This window comes from Physeter macrocephalus, chromosome 9 (assembly GCF_002837175.3).
Source record: "Physeter macrocephalus isolate SW-GA chromosome 9, ASM283717v5, whole genome shotgun sequence".
NCBI lineage: Eukaryota > Metazoa > Chordata > Mammalia > Artiodactyla > Physeteridae > Physeter > Physeter macrocephalus.
The window spans coordinates 15,597,222-15,620,069 of record NC_041222.1 but is presented as its reverse complement, the minus strand read 5'-3'; the positions used below and the strand labels follow the sequence as shown (position 1 = coordinate 15,620,069).

The 22,848-nt window shown below is 43.6% G+C and overlaps 1 protein-coding gene across 5 annotated transcripts in view; it reads right to left on the bottom strand.

Annotated features, from left to right (window-relative positions):
• Positions 1–22,848, bottom strand: part of EPB41L4B (erythrocyte membrane protein band 4.1 like 4B) — a 146,898-nt gene that overhangs the window by 30,483 nt on the left and 93,567 nt on the right. For 3 of the 5 annotated variants that reach the window (XM_028493695.2, XM_028493693.2, XM_028493694.2), the window contains exons 16-20: positions 11,188–11,402; positions 8,981–9,099; positions 3,828–3,941; positions 2,924–2,991; positions 331–429 (exon numbers count right to left, since the gene is read on the bottom strand). In XM_028493695.2, coding sequence (XP_028349496.1) covers positions 331–429; positions 2,924–2,991; positions 3,828–3,941; positions 8,981–9,099; positions 11,188–11,402 — 615 coding nt within the window. The remainder of the gene's footprint in view (positions 1–330; positions 430–2,923; positions 2,992–3,827; positions 3,942–8,980; positions 9,100–11,187; positions 11,403–22,848) is intronic. The other 2 variants (XM_055087045.1, XM_055087044.1) reach the window with 1 other exon arrangement.

The following is a 22,848-nucleotide window of genomic DNA, read 5'->3' as shown; positions in this document are numbered from 1 at the left end:
GGATCCCACATGCCGCGGAGCGGCTAGGCCCGTGAGCCATGGCCGCTGAGCCTGTGCATCCGGAGCCTGTGCTCCGCAACGGGAGAGGCCACAACAGTGAGAGGTCCACGTACCCAAAAAACAAAAAAACAAAAAAAAAAGAATACATATGCCAGTCATGTCATGTTTTCAGGGAGAGAGATCCAGTCCCACTATGACTTAAATTGGAAACAGACTGTATTTTTGGGATAGCTCTTTGGGAATGCTGTGAAGGGCTAAGAAGCATTTACAACTGGACATTTAGCATCACCTTTGTTGTTATAATTGCAAAACCTGCAGCATAGAACTCACAAGCTATATTGTCTCGTTAACTTCCGCACTCGGGGAGGCTTGATTTCTGGCTTTTCCACAGCTGGTTGGGTAGTTTCCACACGTATAGGAATAGGACTTCTAGAGACACACCAGAAAAGCAGAACACCACCAATAAAAAGGTTTATGGTCTGATTTTGGCTGTAGGGGCTGCTTTCTCAGTTAATTTATACCTTAATAATGTTGACAGTCAAGATATCCTTTTTTTTCTCCACTTTACTTATTACATATAATTATTTAAAAATACCACAGAAAAGCCCAAACCGAAAAAATCATAGGGAAGAAAATACAGCAAGCAGGAACTGAACATAATTGGGGTACCATATAACATTTCCCTGACAAAAACACCCACTCCCAACTTTAGGTTTTGGTTCATAACCAGGTTTTGCCAGTAAAATGAGTAAAGAGAAACCTGTGTATAACCCGTTTTTACTTCCAAGTAATCTGGTAGCTATGTTATTTTAAACATAGCACAGAATATATTTTTTTAAAAAGAGAGATAAATAATGATTAGAGTATTTCATGTGAAAATGCATATTCAGAAGACCTTTAAGACTTACTCTGAAACATTTTAATTCTATGGCTAGGTGAAAATGTTAAAAAGTAAGTTTCATTTTTATATTTCCTGAAGAAAATATGCCAGATAACCAATGGGCTTACTCAAAACCAGTGATTTTAAGGTAAAGCTTTTACACGTTTTTGTATGTGACTGATTTCACTTAAAACACCAGAAATTACCTTCTGGGACCAACAGGCATCAAAACAAATTGGGGTTCTCAGCAAGGGACCTCTAGCAAGTCAGTTAACACTTCTGGACCTCCACCTTCCCTTCTGTTCAATGTCTAATATGGTGATAGGTAGGTGGCCAGTGCCCAGGAAATGTTTGTTAAAGAAACATGTGAATAAGCAAATACGAAACTGGAGTCAACATACTTTAGGTTCATGATTTCCTCAAGTTGGGCCCCCAGAGTCAACGGAATGTGGTCCCCGGAAGAACACATAGGGGAGCACATAACTTTGCTTGAGTGAAATGGTTGGTGTCTGGAAAGCTTCAAGGAGGGATTTACACTTAACCAGATGGAGGTAAGACTTCCAAGGTGGGAGACAGAGTGGAGACCCGGAACTGCTGATGGGTAAGGTCCCAGAGGAAGAGCAGGGGATTGTGACTAGAGGGGAAAGCAGGGGCCAGGGCCTGAGGCACCTCAGGATGAGCTGTTTACCCTGAAGGCAAAGGCAGTCACTGAAGGTTTTAGGCAAGGGAGTGGCGAGGTCAGACTTGCATTTTAGAAAGGCCCTTAGGGCAACAAAGGATGCTGGTGAGAGCAGGCCAGCTGGGAGCATCTTAGAAGACTGTAGTAGTGGTTATCCAGGATGAGAAGTGGTGAGGCCCGGGGGTAGGCCGGGAAGAGGGTCATGAAGAGGAGCGGATGGATGTGGGTGATAATATGAAAGTCAAATTGGCAGGACTTGGTGACCAATTAGATGAGGGCATGAGGTAGGTAAAGGTCAAGGACTCCCAGGTCTCAGGTCTGGATCACAGGTAGGTAACAATGCCACTAACCAAGATAGGAAAACTGGTGAAGGGACAGTAGGGTAGGGTGGGAAGAGATGAATTAAGGTTTTGAAAAGTCCAAGAGGCAGCTGGGTATGGGTCTCGGGAAGAAGAAAAATTTATACCAAGAACATGGGCCAGGCACCATGAGGTGACATAGAGAAATACTAGTCTTTACTTTTAGCATCGAGTATTTCCCAGGGTAGTGGTTTCTAGGTCACCTTGGGTGTTTTTGAAACTCTCATTCCTGGCCTCCCCTACCACAACCACGCCCCCATCCCCCTCCCCCACTTCCCCGACAACAACACCCACCCCGCCTTCCACCAAAGGATCTGAAGGGTCTGGAGTAGGACCTGAGTCTTTGGTTTTAACAAGATATGGTTGCAGTGCTCCTTGGACCCATTCTGGGAAACTCTATCCTAGGGAGACCCCCACCAATGTTAGCAGGCTGCCAAGGTGTCAGTGGGGCTGCCATGATCTACAGGTTGTTACCCACTTGGGCTGGGAGGGGAAGAGTGTCTGCTTTCTGTGAGATCAGGAAAGGAAGGTTTTCCTCTGGGTTTGGGTTGGTGGTAGCCTGGAGGCTTTAGAGAACATGTGTGGTTCTAGTACTTCAAGGAGCGCAGATAAGGAGTGTGTGAATGGACCACGGGAAGACTGATGAACTGAGCTGGGACAGGGAGAAGAAGCCAGGTCATAAAGGTCTCCCTATGCTCTGTTAAGGAGTCCGGACTCCACCGTGACTTTAAGCAGGGGAATGACAAGGTCAGATCTACATGCCTGAGAAGTATCTCAAAAGTGATTTCTTTTTTGGTACATCAGGCAGAAATATTAAAACAGAATAAGTGGCATTTTTGAGGCATAAAGGAAGTTGTTTATGACAGTCCTTTTCTCTTGCTTCAGGCTCATATTCTCTGTTTTCTTTTTCCTCTTTATTTTATTAGCAAATGCCCTCATGAGTAATGTTTTGAGGATAATGCTGAAGGTACTATTGTTTCCCCATTCAAACAAGAAGCAACAGACCTTACGTTAGCGTCCTGAAGACTGGATTTCTTATTGATATTTACAAACGTTGATTCCTCTTTTCCAACCTGTTAAAGAAAACAGGCAGGTTTGTCAAAACTGGACATCTTGGCGTGCAAAAATGTTTCCAAGTCTCCTACATACAAAGGATTACAGAAATGTGAAGGTGTATCAAAGAGGTAGATCATCAAGTACTCAGTCAATAACAAAATTTTCCAGTGTTTATTTAACAAAAAATGTTTTCTGGAGTCATTCCCCATTGCAGGGATTAACACGTAATCATTCAAATAAAATCAGTGCTTGCATTCACACTCTTATTGAGCACCTGCTATGTGCCAGCTCATGTTGGAATGAGAAAAGGATGGTGTGAGAAAAGCCAAACCCACAGTTTAATCCCCCACTTCACATTTTAGATCGGGAATAATAAGCAGCTCTATGCTCACATAGCACTTAGAGCTTACAAAAGAGTTTAGAAGCTGTCCTTTCACATCAGTGTACCGAGCCTGGGAGGAATTATGTCATAGGATTTTGATAGAAGCCTTGTCCTCTTCCCTCTGGCCAGTCCCATAAAGAATGACAGGGAAGGAAAGGACACCCACTCAGCCAGCCAGGCCAGCTGAACACACACTGGAGGTCAACAGGAGATGCAGCAGCCTGTGGTCCTCAGACCCACCACAGCGTACAGAGCTGGCCCTTTCACTTACCCAATTATAGCTATACCAGTTAATAACTCTTTATATTAAAATCTCTGTGCACATAACAGGTGTGGTTCCTATCTCCTGGCTGCACCCTGACTGACACAGCATCTCAGTCCTAGAATGCCTCTTTCTTCTACGTGGCACAGAGGAAATCCCGCAACATGAAATCAAAGGTTTGCATGCATGGCATGCACCTGGGCACTCACTCGGGAAGCATTCTCCAGCTGGGCTTTTAAAATGTTACACTTCACGTGATCAGCCACGGGGGAAGGCAAAAGCGGGGTCTGAAGAGTCTTCTCAGAAACCATTTTTTCTTCAGCCTGAGATGAACCAAAATACACGCAACAGACTGTAAACAAAGAACTAAGAAAACACATACATTAATCTTTCCCATCAATCATCACTGCAAATAACCCAAAGACATAAACATATAGACAAGTGTGTCACTAACTTCTTATGTTTGTACCAGTGCTTTTACTATTTGCAAAGGATTCACAAGCACATCCTCTCATTCTCAGGTGAAGCAGGGAGAGGTTGTATTAGGAAGCCCATGAGTCAGAAGACGGGGAAGGTCCAAAGAGAAGAGACTCTTCCAATATTCATGCAGGTAAAGCTAGGACTCAAGCTCCGAGTTTCCTACACCCAGCTACAGTGCTATTTCCCCCATAACTGCTACTTCTTACATATAAAGACCCAGTGCTGTGACTTGTTGGGTTAAGGGAAAGAGTACAAAATAGTAATTGGTATTTTTACAATAATCTTGCTGAAAACTGTGATTCTCAATGAGAAATTTGTATCTATGTGGCCTCATTTTAGAGTGTCTCAGACTTCAATAATCTAGTACCACCTTTGCTATTTTTGCCATTTCTCATGTATTAACTAAACATGTACCTATAATTCATACAATCCAGTTCAGGTGGATTACCCTGGGACTACCTATTTTAAGTGTGTCCTAGGCAACAGTATCTTTGAAATCATAGACTTGGTGACTATTCTATTTATTATGACATAAATTATGATAATTATGTAACTATTAAAAAATACTCATCCATGTATATAACTTGAAATCATCTTTGAGGGTACACACATCACACTCTGGGAAATAACGTCATATTGTTAAGCATGCCTATTGTGGCCATTGTATATCCCAGTGCTAATACGGTGCTCAGCACAAGGCAGGTGCTTAATAAATGTCTACTGAAGAAGATTAAAATAATATATAGTTATTATTGGAAGATATGTGTTTAATAAGAAAGATACAAGACCATATGATTTCTAAAAGTCAATTTAGTGACATCAGGACTTAATATGGCACATTAGCCACAATGTACCAGGGCAAGAATAAAATGTTCTAAAGGCCTCCAATTCTGCAAGTTCCAAAATTAATCTAATTCACTAATTCAAAAGTCCTATTGAGCACCTTGATACAAATAGTAGGGGTTTTATGAAAGCTCCAGAGGAAGCATAGGGCAATTGGCTGGTTGACATCATTGAATAAAGAAAAGCGGGCAGAGAATGCAGTTTCCCAGCAGGACCTCCAAACATATGGAGGGAATTTGGTACAACAAGCTGAACCCAGCAATTTCACAAAACAGTAAAATAAGCAGAGACAGAAGACCTGGATTTAATCTCAGCTCTTTCCCTTACTAGCACCATAAACAAGATGATGATGATGGTGGTGGTGATGGCGATGGAGGAGAAGGAGGGTAAGGGGCTGGGGGGGGTGGGGAGGAGGATTTCATATGCACATCTCATTGAATCCTCTCATTTAACCGTTCCATTTGAAGGTAGATACTATCACCATCCCGATTTTATAGATGAGAAAAACAAAGCAGAGAGATGGCAAGTCACTTGCCCAAGGTCACACAGGAAGTACACAGAAGAGCCAAGATTCACACCCAGGACTGGGTGACTCCAAAGCTAGAGCCCCTGACCACCAGCCACACTGGCTCCCCTTAACCTCTCTGAGGCTGTTTCTTTCTTCATAAGATTATCATGACAATCACATGGGAAAAAAGGATATGAATGGCACTTTCACGTTAGATTCTTTGGTTAGAAAAAAATATATAACTACAAAGAGAGCATCGGATATGAGGACACTAAAGATCCTAAGCCATCAAGCTGAGTATAAAGACAATAGACTTTTGAATGGAGTCAGGATCCTAAGAGACTTAGCATTCTCTAAAACAAAACAAAACAAGTAACTTATTTATTATTTACAGTATAGTTTTAGTATAATTTATCTTGTATATGTAAATCCTGTTACATTAAGATAATTGTTGAAAAGATATATAAAAGATAATACTAGCATGTGTGTTTTCACTGGTGTATGATGAGTTAATTTTTAAATTAGATCTAAGTTTTTGGAATGATATGCCGGAATACAAGAATTGAACTGGTTCTAAAGCCCATTTGAGATTTCTGACAATTGCTTAAGGGGATATAGTTATACCGACATTAATGACTGAAGACCTACTTAAAAAAAAAGTTGATTGCTGCTAAAATAAGAGAATTTAGCATTGATTTTCCCCTTGAATTTATTAATTCTAAACTGCTTTTTGGATATAAAATTCAAGCTGGCTTGCTCTGAAAAGAAGGAGCTACCTTTTAACTCTATGACTTGACTCAGGTGAAGACCAATATAAATTTTGGAAAACTTGAGTGTTATTACATGAATATGTTTGCATAAAAGGTATCTCTATGAGGGATAAACATGTGGATTACAACAAGACCATAATTACAGCCTGGAGGATGGCACCAAGAATTCTGTGCTTTCTCTCTTTTGCATGGCCATATTTTGTATTTTACATTCAATATGAATTGAGGAAAGAGGCTTTATCATTCAATATGGAAATACAGATTTCAAAACATACAAATGAATGATAATTGGGCTTTGATATTATTATAATAGGAAATAGTCTTCTGTTTGAGGATGTCATTTGGGGATAAAGAAATGATCAGATGCAGTTTTCAATTGTTGATACACATTGTTTACACATTTGAAATCTGATGAGATTTAAATTCCTGTGATAATTTTGGGTACGCTTTTGGAATTGGGCAACCAAATGTCTTCTCACCATTAACATATCCAAACCTTAGAAGAATCAGTGGATTCTTCAGACTGCAAAAAACCTTAAAAGCCATCAAAACCATTGGTCCCCAACTGTGGTATCATGATAAGTTGTGAGGATTGTTTTATTAATGATAAAGAATCATAGTATGAAGTAATATACTCTGTTTATGCATTAGGACAAAGTCAAGGTTATCTGACATCACTCTAGCCTACCTGCTCACTGATGCACTTCTTCAAGTGGAGGAGAAAAGAGGGGTATTGTTGCTTGAGCACCAGGGAAATGCTCAATAACTCACAGCTGTCTCAGCTACATCTTAACTCAGAGCAAGCCATTACTGTTGATGTCCCATCAATATTCATGCAACTACAAATTACCTAGAGCTTGTGAGTTCTCTGCTACCGTTGCTATACTTCCCTGCAAAATAGTTTTGGATTTTGCCAAACTCCAGGTAAGTCCCTGTTAAAACAATTTACTGTGTGGACTGCAGAAGAAAAGTTGACAGTCAAGAGACTAAGAGAGAGAAGACAAATCCAGAGGCACACAATCCATCAGGCTGACTCCCAGCACCTAGCAGAGGCCTGCTCAATAAAGATTTGTTGGCTGAAAGAATATAAGTGCCATCCCGCAGGAGGAATTTTTTTCCAGCTGGCTATCAGGGAGGGTAGTATCAAAGAAAAAGTGGGTGAACAGGGTCTTGAAGTTGGGGCCCTTTAGTGATCAGAGGGACTTTAGGCTGCCCTGCTGGGGTGTGGGATTGCAAGGGAGTGGAGGGTCTTCTGAGAAATGCTGGAAGTGTAGTGCAGGCTAGAGGGATGTCTGGGGTGGAGGAACAGCCCCGATAGGAGGTATAACCTTCCCACGTTCACCAGTGCAGGTAAGGAGGGGGAGCTTTCCAGGCCAGATCTTCCAAATTCCTCCTATTCCCTCTTATAAAGGGGCAAGGCTAAGCATTGAGTGGAAAAAAATGACCCATGAGTAAAGAATACTATTCCTATGGGGATTTTAAAAATTTAAATATGTGTGCAACAGTGGATCTCGACCAGGGGCAATTTTGCCCTTCAGGGGACATTTGGCAATGTCTGGAGACAATTTTAGTTGTCACACCTGGATGGGGGTTCTACTAGCATCGAGTGGGGAGAGGCCAGGGGTGCTGTAGAACATCCTACAACGCACAGGTAAGCCCCCCACACAACATTATCAGGCCAATATGCCACTAGAGCCTATGCTGAGAAATCCTGGTGTAGAAAATGAAGAAGCATGCTGGAGTGCAAAAGGCACTGGACCAGGAGTCGGGAGCCCAAGGCTTCACCACCGCTCTGTGACCTTGGGAAAGCCATTGCCTTTCCTCTGGTCTCAGATGTTGAAAAGGCTGAACTAAATGACAGATTGAATTCAGCACCAGCTTTCTACAGTTCTAAGATAAAACTTGGCTTTTATAAGGCTACCCATTTGGATATAAGAACAGGTCTAGCCAAAAGAGAGCTTGGTTTCTGCCCTGTCCCTTCCTCCCCCCGCCCTCCCTACTTTCATCCCTCCCTTCCTTCCATTAGCAAACAGTTACTGAACATCTACGATGTGCCAGGTACTGTCTGAGTGAGATAGAGGGTGCTATGGACTGAACTGTGCTCTCTCCAAATTTATATGTTGAAACCCTAACCACCATTGTGATGGTATTTGGCATGGGGCCTTTGAGAAGTAATTAGATTTAGATGAAGTCATGAGGGTGGGGCCCTCATGATGGGATTAGTGGCTTTCTACAAAGAGGAAGAAAGAAAGATCCCTCTCTTCTGGCAAGTGAAAACACAGTGAGAAGGCGACCAGCTCCAAGACAGGAGGAGAGCTCTCACCAGGGAACCAAGTCATCTGGCACCTTTATCTTGGACTTCCCAGCCTCCAGATCAGTGAGAAATAAATATCTGTTGTTTCAGCCATGTGGTCTATGGTAATTTTCTATAGTAGCCAATGCAGACTAATACAGAGGGGTAAAAATGGTAAGAGGTAAATGTGGATGCTTCCCTCATGGAACTTTCAGTTAGAAGGATGGAGAGACCACTAACAGATCCAGCTTGTTGGGCCTCAGCACTGGGGGCAGCCCCTAGTGCTGTAATCCACCCAAAAAGAATGTAAGTGAATTTCTGCTCCTAAGAGACATGCTGAGCAGAAAAAGATTGAGTAGAAATCCCTCCAAGACAAAGGCACATAGTTTAGGAGGCAGGCAGGGTAATAATGAGAGGTCTGAGTGAACCCCAGGTCCATGCTCATTACCCAGCTCCAGTCCTTGGCACCTTATTTATGTTGATGTGCAGAGCAGGCCAGGGTCCAGCAGCCTTCACAGTTTCCAGTTCCAGCTTCTTTAGATGGGCAGTGGCTTCGCTGAACAGGGCAGGTGCTCCTGGACTCAGTTCTGCAAGTGAATAAGGAAAGGTTGAAAGGGCAGAGAGATATAGGTGATAAAAGATGCTTGCCAGAGCCCGACTCCCAGGGCCTTTCTGCCTGGCTTCTCCTCTGGCAGCTTGAATCTCTCGGGAATGCACTAGCAGATGAGATGTGAGAAGATTTAAGGTCGAGGTGTCAAGGCCTAACTCTCCCAAATATGAGCAGTGGCCCTGGGCAGGTTACTTTACTTCTCTGAGCCTCTCAGCCATTTTCAAATGAAAATAAAATTACTTACCTTGCAGGGTTGCTGTGAATATTAAGTGAGGTATTTCATGTGCCAATTCTTTATTAATGGAAAAGCACTATGCAAATGGGAAAGATTAGTGTTCAGGCTAACAGACAGATGAATATGCCCTTAAAAACCATGTTATGCTTCTAAAATCAAATTCACTGATTTTGATTTCTGAAAGTTGGATTAGTTCACCACCACCCCTCCCACTAGCTTGTTTTTATCCATTAATACATTAAATATTCAATATTCATTACATATTAAAGTTTGTGCCAAGTACTGATAGCAGTTGGGACCTGGGAAGCTAGAATAAAGAGATGAATGAGATACAATTCTAGTCCAGTGGGGGGAGACAGATGCCTGTGTAGATACGCCCAATAAGAGCGACCAAAGATTTATTTAATTATATACAGTAAGAGGGAGGGCACTCCAAAGCCAGGAACTGGGGAGGGGTGTAAGAGAAAGTTTCACTGACAACCTTTGAGCTGGTTCCTGAAGGATGTATAGGAGTTCATTAGGGTGGAGAAAAGCATTCCAGGCAGAGGGAACAGCAGGTGCAAATGACAGAGCTGGGACGTGGCACAGTGTTTAATGAGAGGACTTCCATGTAGCTAGAGTGTAGTGAGGAGTGTGGGGGGAAGGCTGGAGACCTTGGCAGGGGCCAGGCTGTGAAGGTCTGTGTGTGGCCATGCTCAGAAGTGTTGGCTTTATCCCAGGACAGTGAAGTACCATGCAAAGGGCTTAAGGCATTTGGTCAGAGCTGTTTGGTGAGTGCTCTCACTTTAGCAGCTACAATTTGGAGACTCCACTGGAGGAGGTGCCCGTAGAGGCCTGTTATAGTTGTCCAGATACAAAAAGATGAGGCCTGGCCCAGGGCCAGGGCAGTGCGGATAGTGATAAGGGACTGATTTTTCAACACCAAGTGGATGATGAGTTCCCATTTCTAGCTCCGCCAACCCAGAATTGCTACCTGTGATCTACAGGTAAAGGCTCAATGGCTCATCCTTTTCACCAGCCCACAGACTCATGAAGTATCAGACCTGGAAGACTCCTTGGCCATCTTCTCAATACCCTCCACCACATTCCATAGACAAGAAAACCAAGGATCCAAGTGGGGACTTGGCTCAACAGTGAGAACTAGAATTGGAGCCTCTTGACTCTTGCACTTGACCTTGGCACTTTTTCAAACCATATGTGATAAAGAACAAGTTCTTCCCCCACCTCCTATCACAGACCAATTCTTTGGTAAAATGTAATAAAAATGATTTTCTAGAAAAAGAAAAGAACAGTCATACAAAATCCAAGCCCACATTTTTAATTAGTTTTAACAGATATAAAATCACTCTGTCAAGTTGCTAGAAACGTTTCTAATTTGCTTTCCGTAATTTCTCTCGCTGGGACCTTTAACAGTGTGCACTAGATCTACTTGACACCTTGCTCTCAGAAAAGTGGGATGTCAGAAATGGGACAGAATGGGCTTTCTTGTGGTTGGGAATGAGAGATTCCAGCCACCTCACTCCCGTGTGTCTCTGTTCCATTGCTTGAGCCAGTGCTGGATATGGCAGAAGCAGAGAACCGGCACAGAATGAGGTGGAGAGACATTTGCTCTCTTGTAACGAAATCACAGTTTGCTGGTAAACTATAATTTCTAAGTGGCCCCTGCCTAATGCACAAGGCTCTTGTCAGCTCTTGCCCAGACCTGGTAACCCAGCACAGACATTACCACTGTTCCGAGCTGCACTGCAAGGGGCTGTCTTGAGCATCTAGGAAAGCAGCACGCGCCCTGCAGCATCACTCCCCCACCCTGCCCCCTACACCCCTACTCACTGGTAAGCGATTTACTGCTGGAGTTTGGGGACCTCAAAGGCCCCTCCTTGTTCTCCAGGGTCAGCGAGAGGCCATAGTTAGTGTGGTGCTGGTGCTGGTGGTGGTGATGGTGGTGCCTTCCCGAAGCTTTGGTGGCAAACGGTGTGCCCCCATTCTCCTCGAGGCCAAAAGGCAGCCGGTCCGAGCTGCTGAGCCCTGGGGAAGGGAGCGGGTAGCTGCAGAGGGTGTAAAAGTCAGGATTTAGAAAAGCAGAGAGTCCTGATATTCCTGTCCGTACTTTAAAAGATGTTCTCCAAGCATGGAAAACCAGGAGAAATAGGTTCAACAAACAGATCCACAGGGTTATTGTAGAACAGGACACAAAGGCAACACTGCACTCAAAGGAAAAGCAGAAAGTAGAAATTTGTATATATCAGAGATGTTAACCCTTAAAAAAATTCTTAAGTTTCAGATGAAATAAATAATTTCTATTTTAAAAAAGACATCATGGGACTTCCCTGGTGGCGCAGTGGTGGAGAATCTGCCTGCCAATGCCGGGGACACGGGTTCGAGCCCTGGTCAAGGAAGATCCCACATGCCGCGGAGCAACTAAGTCCGTGCGCCACAACGACTGAGCCTGCGCTCTAGAGCCTGCGAGCCACAACTACTGAGCCCACGTGCCACAACTGCTGAAGCCCGCGCGCCTAGAGCCCGTGCTCCGCAACAAGAGAAGCCACCGCAATGAGAAGCCGGCGCACTGCAACGAAGAGTAGCCCCTGCTCGCCGCAACTAAAGAAAGCTCGTGTGCAGCAATGAAGACCCAACACAGCCAAAAAAAAAAAGACATCGTCTAAATGGGAGAAGGAAGTCAAAGGCAATCATCCAATTAAAAAATAATTTGTTAAACATCCTACAACAAGATCATGATAGAAACTGGAAGTCTTGGAGTCACTTTCTCCTCCTCTCCATCACCCCCACCAGGCAGAAAGCACCTATTAGTGGTACTGCTAGGACATCTTCTAATTCCAACTGCTCCTCCTGTTATTATTGCCCTAAGGCTCTTGAAACAGATTCCCAAAGCTCTCCCAGCCTCTACTCCTCCTTCAGCCCATTCTCCACAGAGCACTAGCCAGAGAGCTGTTCTGATTACGTTCTAGAGTGTGACACTCCTCCCTCACTCCAGGAGCTGGAATACCTCTCTGTTACTAGTGATTCCTAACCATTTTAAGATAGAGAACCCTTTGGAAATCTAGAAAACTACGGAACTTCTCTGCAGAAAAAGGCACCAAGATGCAACATTTCACACTCAATTTCGGCCCTCTGTAGACCCTCCGTGGAAAAAATCCACATTCCTTTACTCACGGCCCCTCTGTGATCTTGTCCCATTCTCTTTTCAGCTCATCTCCTGCTATATTCTTCCCTATACTCTAGTCCTTCCCATCCTTGTGCCTTTCACCTCTTTCTGTCCCCTGGAGTCCTTCTTCATCCCTAAACCCAGTTAAAACACCCCTTCCTCCAGGAAGACTTCCAGACTTTAAGACCCAGATCAAAGGTCTCCTCCTCACACCCCTAAGCAGAGCTAACCCCTATTTCTGCTCATTCCTGTAGACCAGATTTCTACTGCCCACTCCTTCACTCTGTCTTCAAGGAGCTCACACCTCAGGGTAGGAAATTCTGTCATTCAATCAGTTACAATCACCCTAGAACAGGCTGCTAAGTGAGCATAGAGGTAAAGGCAACTAGTTTTTCTGGGGCTGGTGAAAGTGTTGGGAAAGGAATCATAAGGGGGGGATCAATTGGGAGAGATAGTCAAATTTTGGTGGACATTCTTGAAACAGAATCCTTGTTCTTACAGGAAACCACATTTCTTGTGTTTGTATGAGGTTGATATTTCCCCTCAGGGTGGGCCAATCAGACTTTTCCCTCCTTCCAGGTAGAGTGACTTATTCTGGGATATGATCCAATCAGGGACAGAGTTTCCTACAGGTTTAACATATGGAAACAGAGAGAAAGTGTCTCTCTTCCTTTTTAAGAGTCAAACAGGGCCTTATTGTGACTTTTGTGGGTCCTAAGCACTTTGGCCTTCACCTCTTCGCCATAAAAAATTAAAAATTATATTCTATAACTGCATTTGTATAAAAATGAATATATTATCGGATACTAAACCATTTTCCTCAACTAAAAGTTCATTTTTTTTCTTCTGACTTAAAAGAAATGAAACCATTTTTGTGGGCCCCTAAAAGTATTGTGAGCCCAAGGCACTGTATCTACTGTGACACACGAATAAGTCAGATCTGGCTATGAGGATGATATAAGTTGAGGCTACTTTATAACCATATTCCCTGGACACAAAGGAGTATCTGTGGGAAGTGGCCAATGCACAAATGGAGACAAGACGAGCAGAGGGTAAAGCTAGATGGAAAGAAAGAAAAAACCCCAATGGTATCATCTGAACCCCTGGTTCCAGCCCTGCCTGAGGCTGGTTCTACCACTGACCTTTTTAATTACAAGGTCCAATAAATTCTATTTATTTATTTTCGTTTGATGTGGTTGAGTTTCTCTCATTTATAACTCACATGCTCTAAAGCAGTGAAGTTGTGTTACCTTGTTACTGTTTTTTGTTTATTTGTTTTGTGGAATGTCTTTCAAGTGAAAAGGTAGAAGTGGCTATTACAGGCCTAAGGAAGAGTCTGAGCAAAGCAATGATGGTTGAAAGAGCAGGATGACTGGAGCAGAAGTGAGGAGTGGAAAGGGTTTAAGCAAAGGCGAGACATGATTTGGAGTTCCAATTTAGAAGGTTCGTGTTGAGGGCTGCACGGAGGACAGACACCCCAGTCTCTTAATTAGGAGACTGTGACGGGGTGGGGCCAGACAAACTCAGTGGATGGAAGAGCAGCCCTCTGAGCTGTTTCTGAAGCAGGGCAGGCAGGGCTTGCAGGCCTGGCATGTGGGCGCTGGGGGAAGGAGGTACAGAGGAGGCCTCTGCTGCAGATGCAGGATGCTTTCCGGAAGAAACAGCACCATTGTCCCCACGTTGTCCCGTGAGCTGGGTCTTTGGTTCACCCTGGCTGCCTTCTGGAGACTTGGCTCAGGACAGTCTCACATTGTGTGTGTGTGTGTGTGTGTGTGTGTGTGTGTGTGTGTGTGTGTGTGTGTGTGTGTGTGTGTGTGTGTGTGTGCGCGCGCATAAGAATGTGGAAGGCGGCGTGACTTTGGCTTCTGGGTTCAGAGTCCAGCTTCACCTCTCCAACCTGAAACATAACCAAGGGTATCCACCCCCCTCGTGGAGGCAGTAATGGTGGCAGCAAAACGTGCACCAAGTTGTCATCGAGACGCCTGGCTTCTTGTCTTAGTTCTGCCTAACTTTGTGCAGGAACCTCAGACAGCTGCTCTGGGCCTCAGTTTCCTCCTCTGTGACGTGACAGGGTCAGGTGATTTCTGGTGCATTTCCAGGTCTGAGAATCAGTCTTTCCCCCACCTATTTATCCAGTACTTGCTCTATCCCAGGCACTGGGCTACCTATTTTACATTAAATATCCCATTGTATACATGTAGAGACTTTGATTAGCACATAATTGGTGCTCCATAAATATATGATGAAAGGAAGGAAGGGAAGGCGGGAGGGAGAAAGGGAAAGAAGCAGGGAGAGAGGGAGGAAGGATGAATGGAGGCTGCGGAGCTGGGATGTGACGACAAAGGTGTGAACTGCAAATCCCATGGGCATTATTTTCCTGTGTCTCAAATATGTTGAAAATAATATCTGTCCTAAGGAGGCACAGAGACTGGGAGCTCAGAACAGAGAAAATTCCCTACGGCCTGGGACACTTTACACCTCAAGGCTCATCTTCCACCCCGCCCTCCTTCCACACTGCTGCCAGCCTATTAAAGGTCTGAATGGGGACTATAATGGTCTAGGCAGCAGAGACAAACCAGAGAAACACTGAAAGGAAGAGAGTGACAGGATGGGGGGTATTGGCAGGATTTGAGAAGGGGAGAACACAGAGACATGGAGGGGTCAGAAATTTTTGAATTTTTTAGCCTGGAGGACCAGGCAAACGGCACGCCATTAATTGAAAAAAGGATGTTGGGAGTGAAGGCTGCTTGGAGGAGGGAAAACTATGATTGAGCTTCAAACGGGTTACACTGAATGTGAGAATGAACACCCAAGGAGCAAGATGTCCTATAGTAGAGATCTGGTGTACATTCAGGGCTGTAGGTAGTGTTGCAAAGTTTTGAGCAAGAATTTCTGAGGAATGGTAAATAGACATCAATCACCTCCCACGCCATCTCCGACTGATGCTCACTCTCTGCTTGGAACGTAAGACGAAAAAGGATTCTGAGGTTGTGCCAGCTCAGGAGGAAAGAGTGCTGTGATTGATGAGTGATGTCTGCCGCAGACCTGGAATGAAGCTGTAGTCTCACATACCTTCTTGTCTTTCCAAGTTAAAAGTGTGTGTGTGTGTGTGTGTGTGTGTGTGTGTTTGTGTGTGTGTTTTATTTCCAGGGAACCCAGAGTGAAAAGTTAAACAGGGAAATAAATATATGTGCAGAGAGTGGCAAATTGTATTTAATAACGTGTGATTTTCACTTTACCGTGACTTTTGGGGATAGACTGAGAAAGAGACAAATGGGAAGAGAAATAGAGGGTCAGAGAAGCTGCCTGGATCTCTGAGAGTAAGAGTTTCTAGAAGAGCAAAGATTCATAAGCAGGCGTGGTATGACCTGGGTGTTTTCTCAGCTCATACACACGGAGGACCATCCTGGAGATCCTAACTTATGGCACTGTGTGGGGTTATGGGTCTGTTAAGGAAATCACTGTTCCGGGCCTCGTGGACTGTTCCCTGCAGAACTCCAGGAGGTGACATTCACATCAACTATGATATAAATGGCATCCACTGGAGTTGTGCAGCTGTCCTGTCCACAGGGACCTCAGAGAAGGTCAAGCCCACCCAGAGGGTCCGGCAGCACTCAGCAGCCCACAAGCCTCGGGGCCCAGTGGCTAAGGTTTAGGAGATGAGGCCAGCTCTGTGCTCACCGTCAATAGAGACTGAGATTCACCAGGCTTCTGGCATTCTGGAAAGGAGGTCACAAGTCCTGGTTTTCAGAGGGTGATGGACGAGGGGTATGTAGACATCAGCCCCTGCTTCCATGAGCTGGCAGTTGAAAGGATCTGGTGTGGAAGAAGGGGGCTGCTATGTGCCTAGCACGTGCTAGGCGCTTTAATGGTATTCTTTTACAGTTACCCTGCAAGGAAGCTGGTGCCACCTCCTTTAACAGTGGGACTTGGTGAAGGTAAGTAACGTGCCCTGTTAGTAGATGTGAAGTGAGAAGTTGAACCAGATCTAGTTTCTTCTCCTCCCTTCTCTTGGGGGAAGCCCCTACTCCCATTCTACTTCCAACTCTAGAAAAGTTAGTGTTCCTACTCGGGGGGCCTGTGTCATATGGGATGTTCTTGACTGCATTAGGGGTGGACACAGCTCTGCAGATGCATGGTTGGGGGACTTTTACAGCCCTGCCTAATCCCACCAGAGTCTCTCCCCTCCCTGACTCTGGGATCCCAGCAGGCCAAACACGTGGTACTCAATCAAAATGAGTTGCATACTGAAAAATGGGATAATTATCGAGGTTTATAAGTATAATATTATAACATTATAATCATTATAATATTATTATACCATTGTTATATTAATTATTATATTATAATAGTTACAGTATTTAGTATAATAACAGTATGATTATTCAGAATAATCCTCCAGAATCCATCGCCAGAACTCTGACATGTGCAGGGCAGGCATGGGGGAGGGTCCTGAGCTGGAACACAGAACTTACACGGCTTTCTCTTAAAACTAAGGCTGGGAGTTATCAGGGTGCTCTGAGGAACCAATCATACACTCTACAGCTCAGCCAAGTTCTGGGTGACATGGGCTTCTGTGGGCAGACGCGGGGATCTAATCTTGGATTAAAAAAAAAAATCATAGAATTGTAGAAACAGGGCCACTCAGATATCATCTAGTTAGGTGGTTTTAAATTCTGGATGAATATTAAAAGCACCAGAGGAAACCCTCTACACTGCTGGTGGGAATGTAAAATGGCACAACTGCTTTGGAAATCAGCCTGGCAGTTTCTCAAAAAGGTTAAGCATAGAGTTACCATACGACCCAGCAATTCCATTCCCAGGTATATACCCAAGAGAAATAAAAACATGTCCATACAAAGACTTGCACATGAATATTCACAGCAGCATTATTCACAAGAGCCAAAAGGTAGAAACAACCCAAATGTCCACCAACTGATGAACAGATAAATAAAATCTGGTATATCCATACAACAGAATGTTATTCAGTTATAAAATGGAATGAAATATTGATCCATGCTATGACATGAATAAACCTTGAAAACATAATTCCATTTATAGGAAATGTCCAGAATAGGCAAATCCATAGAGATAGAAAGTAGATTAGTGGTTACCTAGGATGGGGGAGGATGGGGAGAAATAGGAAGTGACTGCTAATGGGTATGGGGTCTCTTTTAGGAGAAGTTAAAATACTCTAAGATTAGACTGTAGTGACTGTACTACTTTGTGAAAACACTAAAACTATTAAATCGTACAATTTGAATTGGTGAATTGCATGGTATCTAATTTATATCTTAATAAAGCTGATTAAAAAATCAACCAAGGGAGATTTTGAAAACTATCAATGTACAACCCCTACCCTGGCTAATTACATCATCTATCTCTAAATCCAATCTGCAGCCAGGGCTGAGAAACAAGGCCCTAGTCCAACCTCCTCATTTTGCATATGGGGAAATGGGGACCCACTGGGGGGATGAGGTGACCAGGTCACACAGTGGGTAACTGGCTGAGTCTGGGACACAATCCAGGACTCCTACCTCTCTGCTCGCCAAGTGCCCCAAGTGCTGCCCATCTGCTACATCTTCCCATCTGCCTCGGCTTCTATTTAAGGCAGCAAATGCACTCATCAGGAAAATCCCAAGACCTCCTTAGAACCCCACTGCCTAAGACATCTTTGTGTACACATCTTGTCTTCCCAATGATAGAGACTGTCGTATCACATGTTTTCATGTCCTTGGGTGATGTTAAGACAACTGGTTCTACATTTCAGGAAAAAAGAGACCTTTGCCTCACAATATCTACATAAATTCTTCTTTATTGGCTCCTCCCCAGGCTGGGTTGGACACCTCTCTCCTTACCTTTACCTTACCCTCCCTGAGTGCCCCTGACCTGCTGTGTTTCCAAGGAAATGCATTTCCCAGTTTCCCTGCCCTCTGGTTTCTATGTAGGTTTGACCAATGGGAGGTACTGACAGAGACTGCAGGGTAGGAAAAGGAGCTAAGTATTTCTCCCTCATCTCTTTCTACCTCAGGGGATGTTTTCAGCAGTAGTTGAGTCCCCTAGGGCTTCAGCTTTCACTAGACTGACTCCCTGTGGCCCCAGCTCCTGGGCTCTGGAATACTGCCATCTCTCTTTGTCTCTTTGTCTCTCCAGCTCTAGGAGTGATAAGCAGGTTCTACTGTTGTTAATTTCTGGGTTGCCTCACTGGTCACTTTAGCTACTTAGTTCTTCATCCCTTGTGTAATCAATTCCCTGTATAAAATTCCCTCTGTAAAAAACCTGCCTAGAGTGATTTCAGTTCTGATTGTCCATGACTGATATACAATTATCTACCTGTATCTATTTCTGGATTCTTCATATTTTTTTAATGATTTTTAAAATTTTTTATTTTATTTTATTTATTTATTTTTGGCTGTGTTGGGTCTTCGTTGCTGCACGTGGGCTTTCTCTAGTTGGTGGCGAGCGGGGGCTACTCTTTGTTGCGGTGAGCGGTCTTCTCATTGCAGTGGCTTCTTTTGTTGCGGAGCATGGGCTCTAGGCACGTGGGCTCAGTAGTTGTGGTTTGCGGGCTCTAGAGCGTAGGCTCAGTAGTTGTGGCGCACAGGCTTACCTGCTCCGCGTCATGTGGGATCTTCCCGGACCAGGGCTCGAACCCGTGTCCCCTGCATTGGCAGGCGGATTCTTAACCACTGCACCAGCAGGGAAGCCCTGGATTCTTCATATTTTTATTGAACTATTTATTTATTGCTAAACCAGCACCAGACTGTCTTAATTATTTTTGTGTTAATATTTGGGCTTTTTAATATCTGATAGGACAAATCCTGTTTCCTTTCACACATCGTTTTTCTTTTTCTTTTGTTTTTTCTTGGCTATTATCACGCACTCAGTCTTCCAGATTACTTTACAATTCAAGTTACTACCAAAAAAAAATCCCATTGGAATTATGATTTGCAGCATTAAATATAATGGATTAATTTGGGAGAATGTATTCATAAGGTATTTCTCACCATTTATTTAGATCTTCTTAAATGTCGTTCAGTCAGAATTTTTAACTTTTCCATAAAGGTATGGAACATATCTTATTAACTTTATTCCTATCCATATATCAGTTCTGTCACAATTGAAAATGGGATCTCACTAATTATTATATTTTCTCTAATTTTTTTTACTACTAGATATATAAAACTACTGACTTTAAGGTATTTCTTTTTTTTTTTTAATTTTATTTATTTATTTACTTATGGCTATGTTGGGTCTTCGTTTCTGTGCGTGGGCTTTCTCTAGTTGCGGTGAGCGGGGGCCACACTTCATCGCGGTGCGCGGGCTTCTCACTTCGCGGCCTCTCTTGTTGCAGAGCACAAGTTCCAGACGCACAGGCTCAGTAGTTGTGGCTCACGGGCCTAGTTGCTCCGCGGCATGTGGGATCTTCCCAGACCAGGGCTCGAACCCGTGTCCCCTGCATTGGCAGGCAGATTCTCAACCACTGCGCCACCAGGGAAGCCCCACTTTAAGGTATTTCTACCTCTGGTCACTTTGCTGAACTCTTATTAATTGGAATTCACTTGTATTTTAGGATAATCATATGAATTTTGTTTCTTCCTTCCCAGCATTTATTCTTTATTTTGTTTTCCTGGCTTATTGCATTGGTAAGGCCTCTAGAATGATATTAAATATTAGCAATCATCTTTGTCTTATTTCTGAAGTATGTAGATTATCTTAAATCTACAATCTAAATTAAATGTTGATTTGTGACAAATTCTACTTATCAGGTTAGAGACAGTCCTTCTACTGTTAGCCTACTAAGAATCTTGAAAGATTAGCATGACTTATTCTGAACAAATCCATTCTGTTCCTAAGTGAACACTACTTTACTAAGTGCTTAAAAAAGAATCTGTTCTCAAACTTTTCTTGGTATTACCATCAAGCTTATCACTCCAGGTTTTAGCATTCATTTTTCAAGAATCTGTATGACATTTCCCTGTCTATTCTTCTGGCATTTTCCCAAGACTCCATAGTTCTTCAAAGTGTGCTGGTGCTGGCTCAGCAGTGACATATGCAAATTTTCTTCAAGGCCATTTTTCTCAACCTGAAGACTTTACCTGTAAAGCAGTAAAATATTTCCTGACTATTCTCTCTCTTATCTTGGACTTCAGTTTCATTCTCTTTGCTCTTTTCACCTTTCTGTAGTTAGTATACTGACTGGCTTCCTTGTTGAAAAAGAGAAAAACGAAACAGAAGTTAGGCAGCTCTTCTTCTGTCCTGTTAATCTCACATACCATCCTCAAGATGGCTCCGCTATTAAATTGTTCATCTTTTTGCTCTGACCGAAGTGTGCATCTACAGAAGTCCTTTTTAAAAAAAAGGTCTCTGCCCCTTTGTTTTTGGTCATATGTTCTACCTTCCTTCTCTTTAAAATACTGTTTTAAATTGTGGGCTCTGAATGCCTTCATCTTTCAGACTATCTGATATATTCACAGTCCATGTGAAAAATATTCCCTTTTAGATCTACGCTTGTTTAACATTTTTGAAATCTGATCTTCTAAAGATTAGAATACATGGAAGATTAAACCCTGAATTCCACTCATTTCATATTAATGATTCTAAGACACCAGAGTCATTTTCTTCCAAGGGTCTTGTCACTTATACACTTCCAACCCAGTCTTCCTTGCTGACCAGAATTAACAAAACAATACCGGCAGGGCAGTGTTACTTCTACCTTCCAAACAACCAGATCATCAGCTAGAAAGGCCAAGACCTCAACAGACGCTCTGCTTTTAACGGAACGCCAGTGTCTGGATGGCCAAGAAGTCCCCCATATGTGATGTGCCAGCTTGAAGTCTTTTAGGAGAGCACAGTGAACACCCTCTCTGTCCAAAGTTGTCTGGCATCTTCCCTGGATTGCTCAGTTCACCCTTAGGTGCTGCCTGTACTCAGTTACTCTTTTACCTATCCTGACACATGTCTCAACTTCATAGCAGGGCTCCTCGAGGCAAGAACAGCTTCTGTGCAGCCCACACAGCAGCATATAAGTTCTCTAAACACCTTCCAGAAGAGCCTGGTTGGGGCAAACTGGCACCTATTTTACTTTTAGCCTAAGTGGGGACACCTCCATGTTCCTAATCAGAACTAAAGCATCAGGGAGTTGCTGACAAACAGTAAAGCTTCCCAACTGATAGGCCTCAGAAGGTGGCAAGTGGGTTGAACCTTTCATTCTCTCAGTTGTTGGAGCAAGGGGACAGGACCAAGGGTGCCGGGAGCCTCAAGCACCCTTGTCTGCTTACCCCAGCGTGCTATACAACAACACATTTCCTATGGGTGCCAAGGACAAGAAAAAGCTGGGAAGCACGGGCTTCCCTGGTGGCGCAGTGGTTAAGAATCTGCCTGCTAATGCAAGGGACATGGGTTCGAGCCCTGGCCTGGGAATATCCCACATGCCGCGGAGCAACTAAGCCTGTGCGCCACAACTACTGAGCCTGCGTTCAAGAGCCCGCAAGCCACAACTACTGAGCCCATGTGCCACAACTACTGAAGCCTGCGTGCCTAGAGCCCATGCTCCGCAACAAGAGAAGCCACCGCAATGAGAAGCCCGTGCACTGCAGCAAAGAGTAGCCCCTGCTCGCCACAACTAGAGAAACCCCGTGCACAGCAATGATGACCCAACACAGCCAAAAATAAAAAACAAACAAATAAATTAATTAATTTCAATAAATAAATAAATAAAGCTGGGAAGCATCATCACTAGTTCATAATTCAGTCCATTAGCCTGCAACTGTGGCTCTTGATTGGGACTCTCTTAGCAGAATCCACTCAAGTACCATGTTATCACAGCAGATGGCGTCAGCCAGAATCATACCTCCTGACTGAACACTAGTGCATTAATACCCTCAGAGGAGAAAAAAAAAAGTGCTAACACTTCTGAGTGCCCAGCACGATGCCATCTATGAATTTACTTAATCTTCCAACATTTGAAGAAGGAACAATTATTACTATCCTTATTTTATAGATAAGGAAACAGGAACAGAGAGACTAACTAACTTTCCCAAAGACACACAACCAGTAAATGGCAGAGCTGGAATTTGAACCCAGGCAACCTGACTATAGAGCCCTGTGCTCTCTTCAGTGCCACGTGACACTGCTTTGCCATGTGGATGATGAAAGCAGCAGTATAATGACATTAAAAGAATGCTGGTTGGCACTTAGCTTTGGTTGTGCTGCCCCTTAGCTATGACCTTAGGTAACTGATTTCACTTATCTGCCCAGACACCGTATTTTCAGACAATCATTTATTAAGCATTTATACCTCAGGAACTACAGATCAATGAAATAAT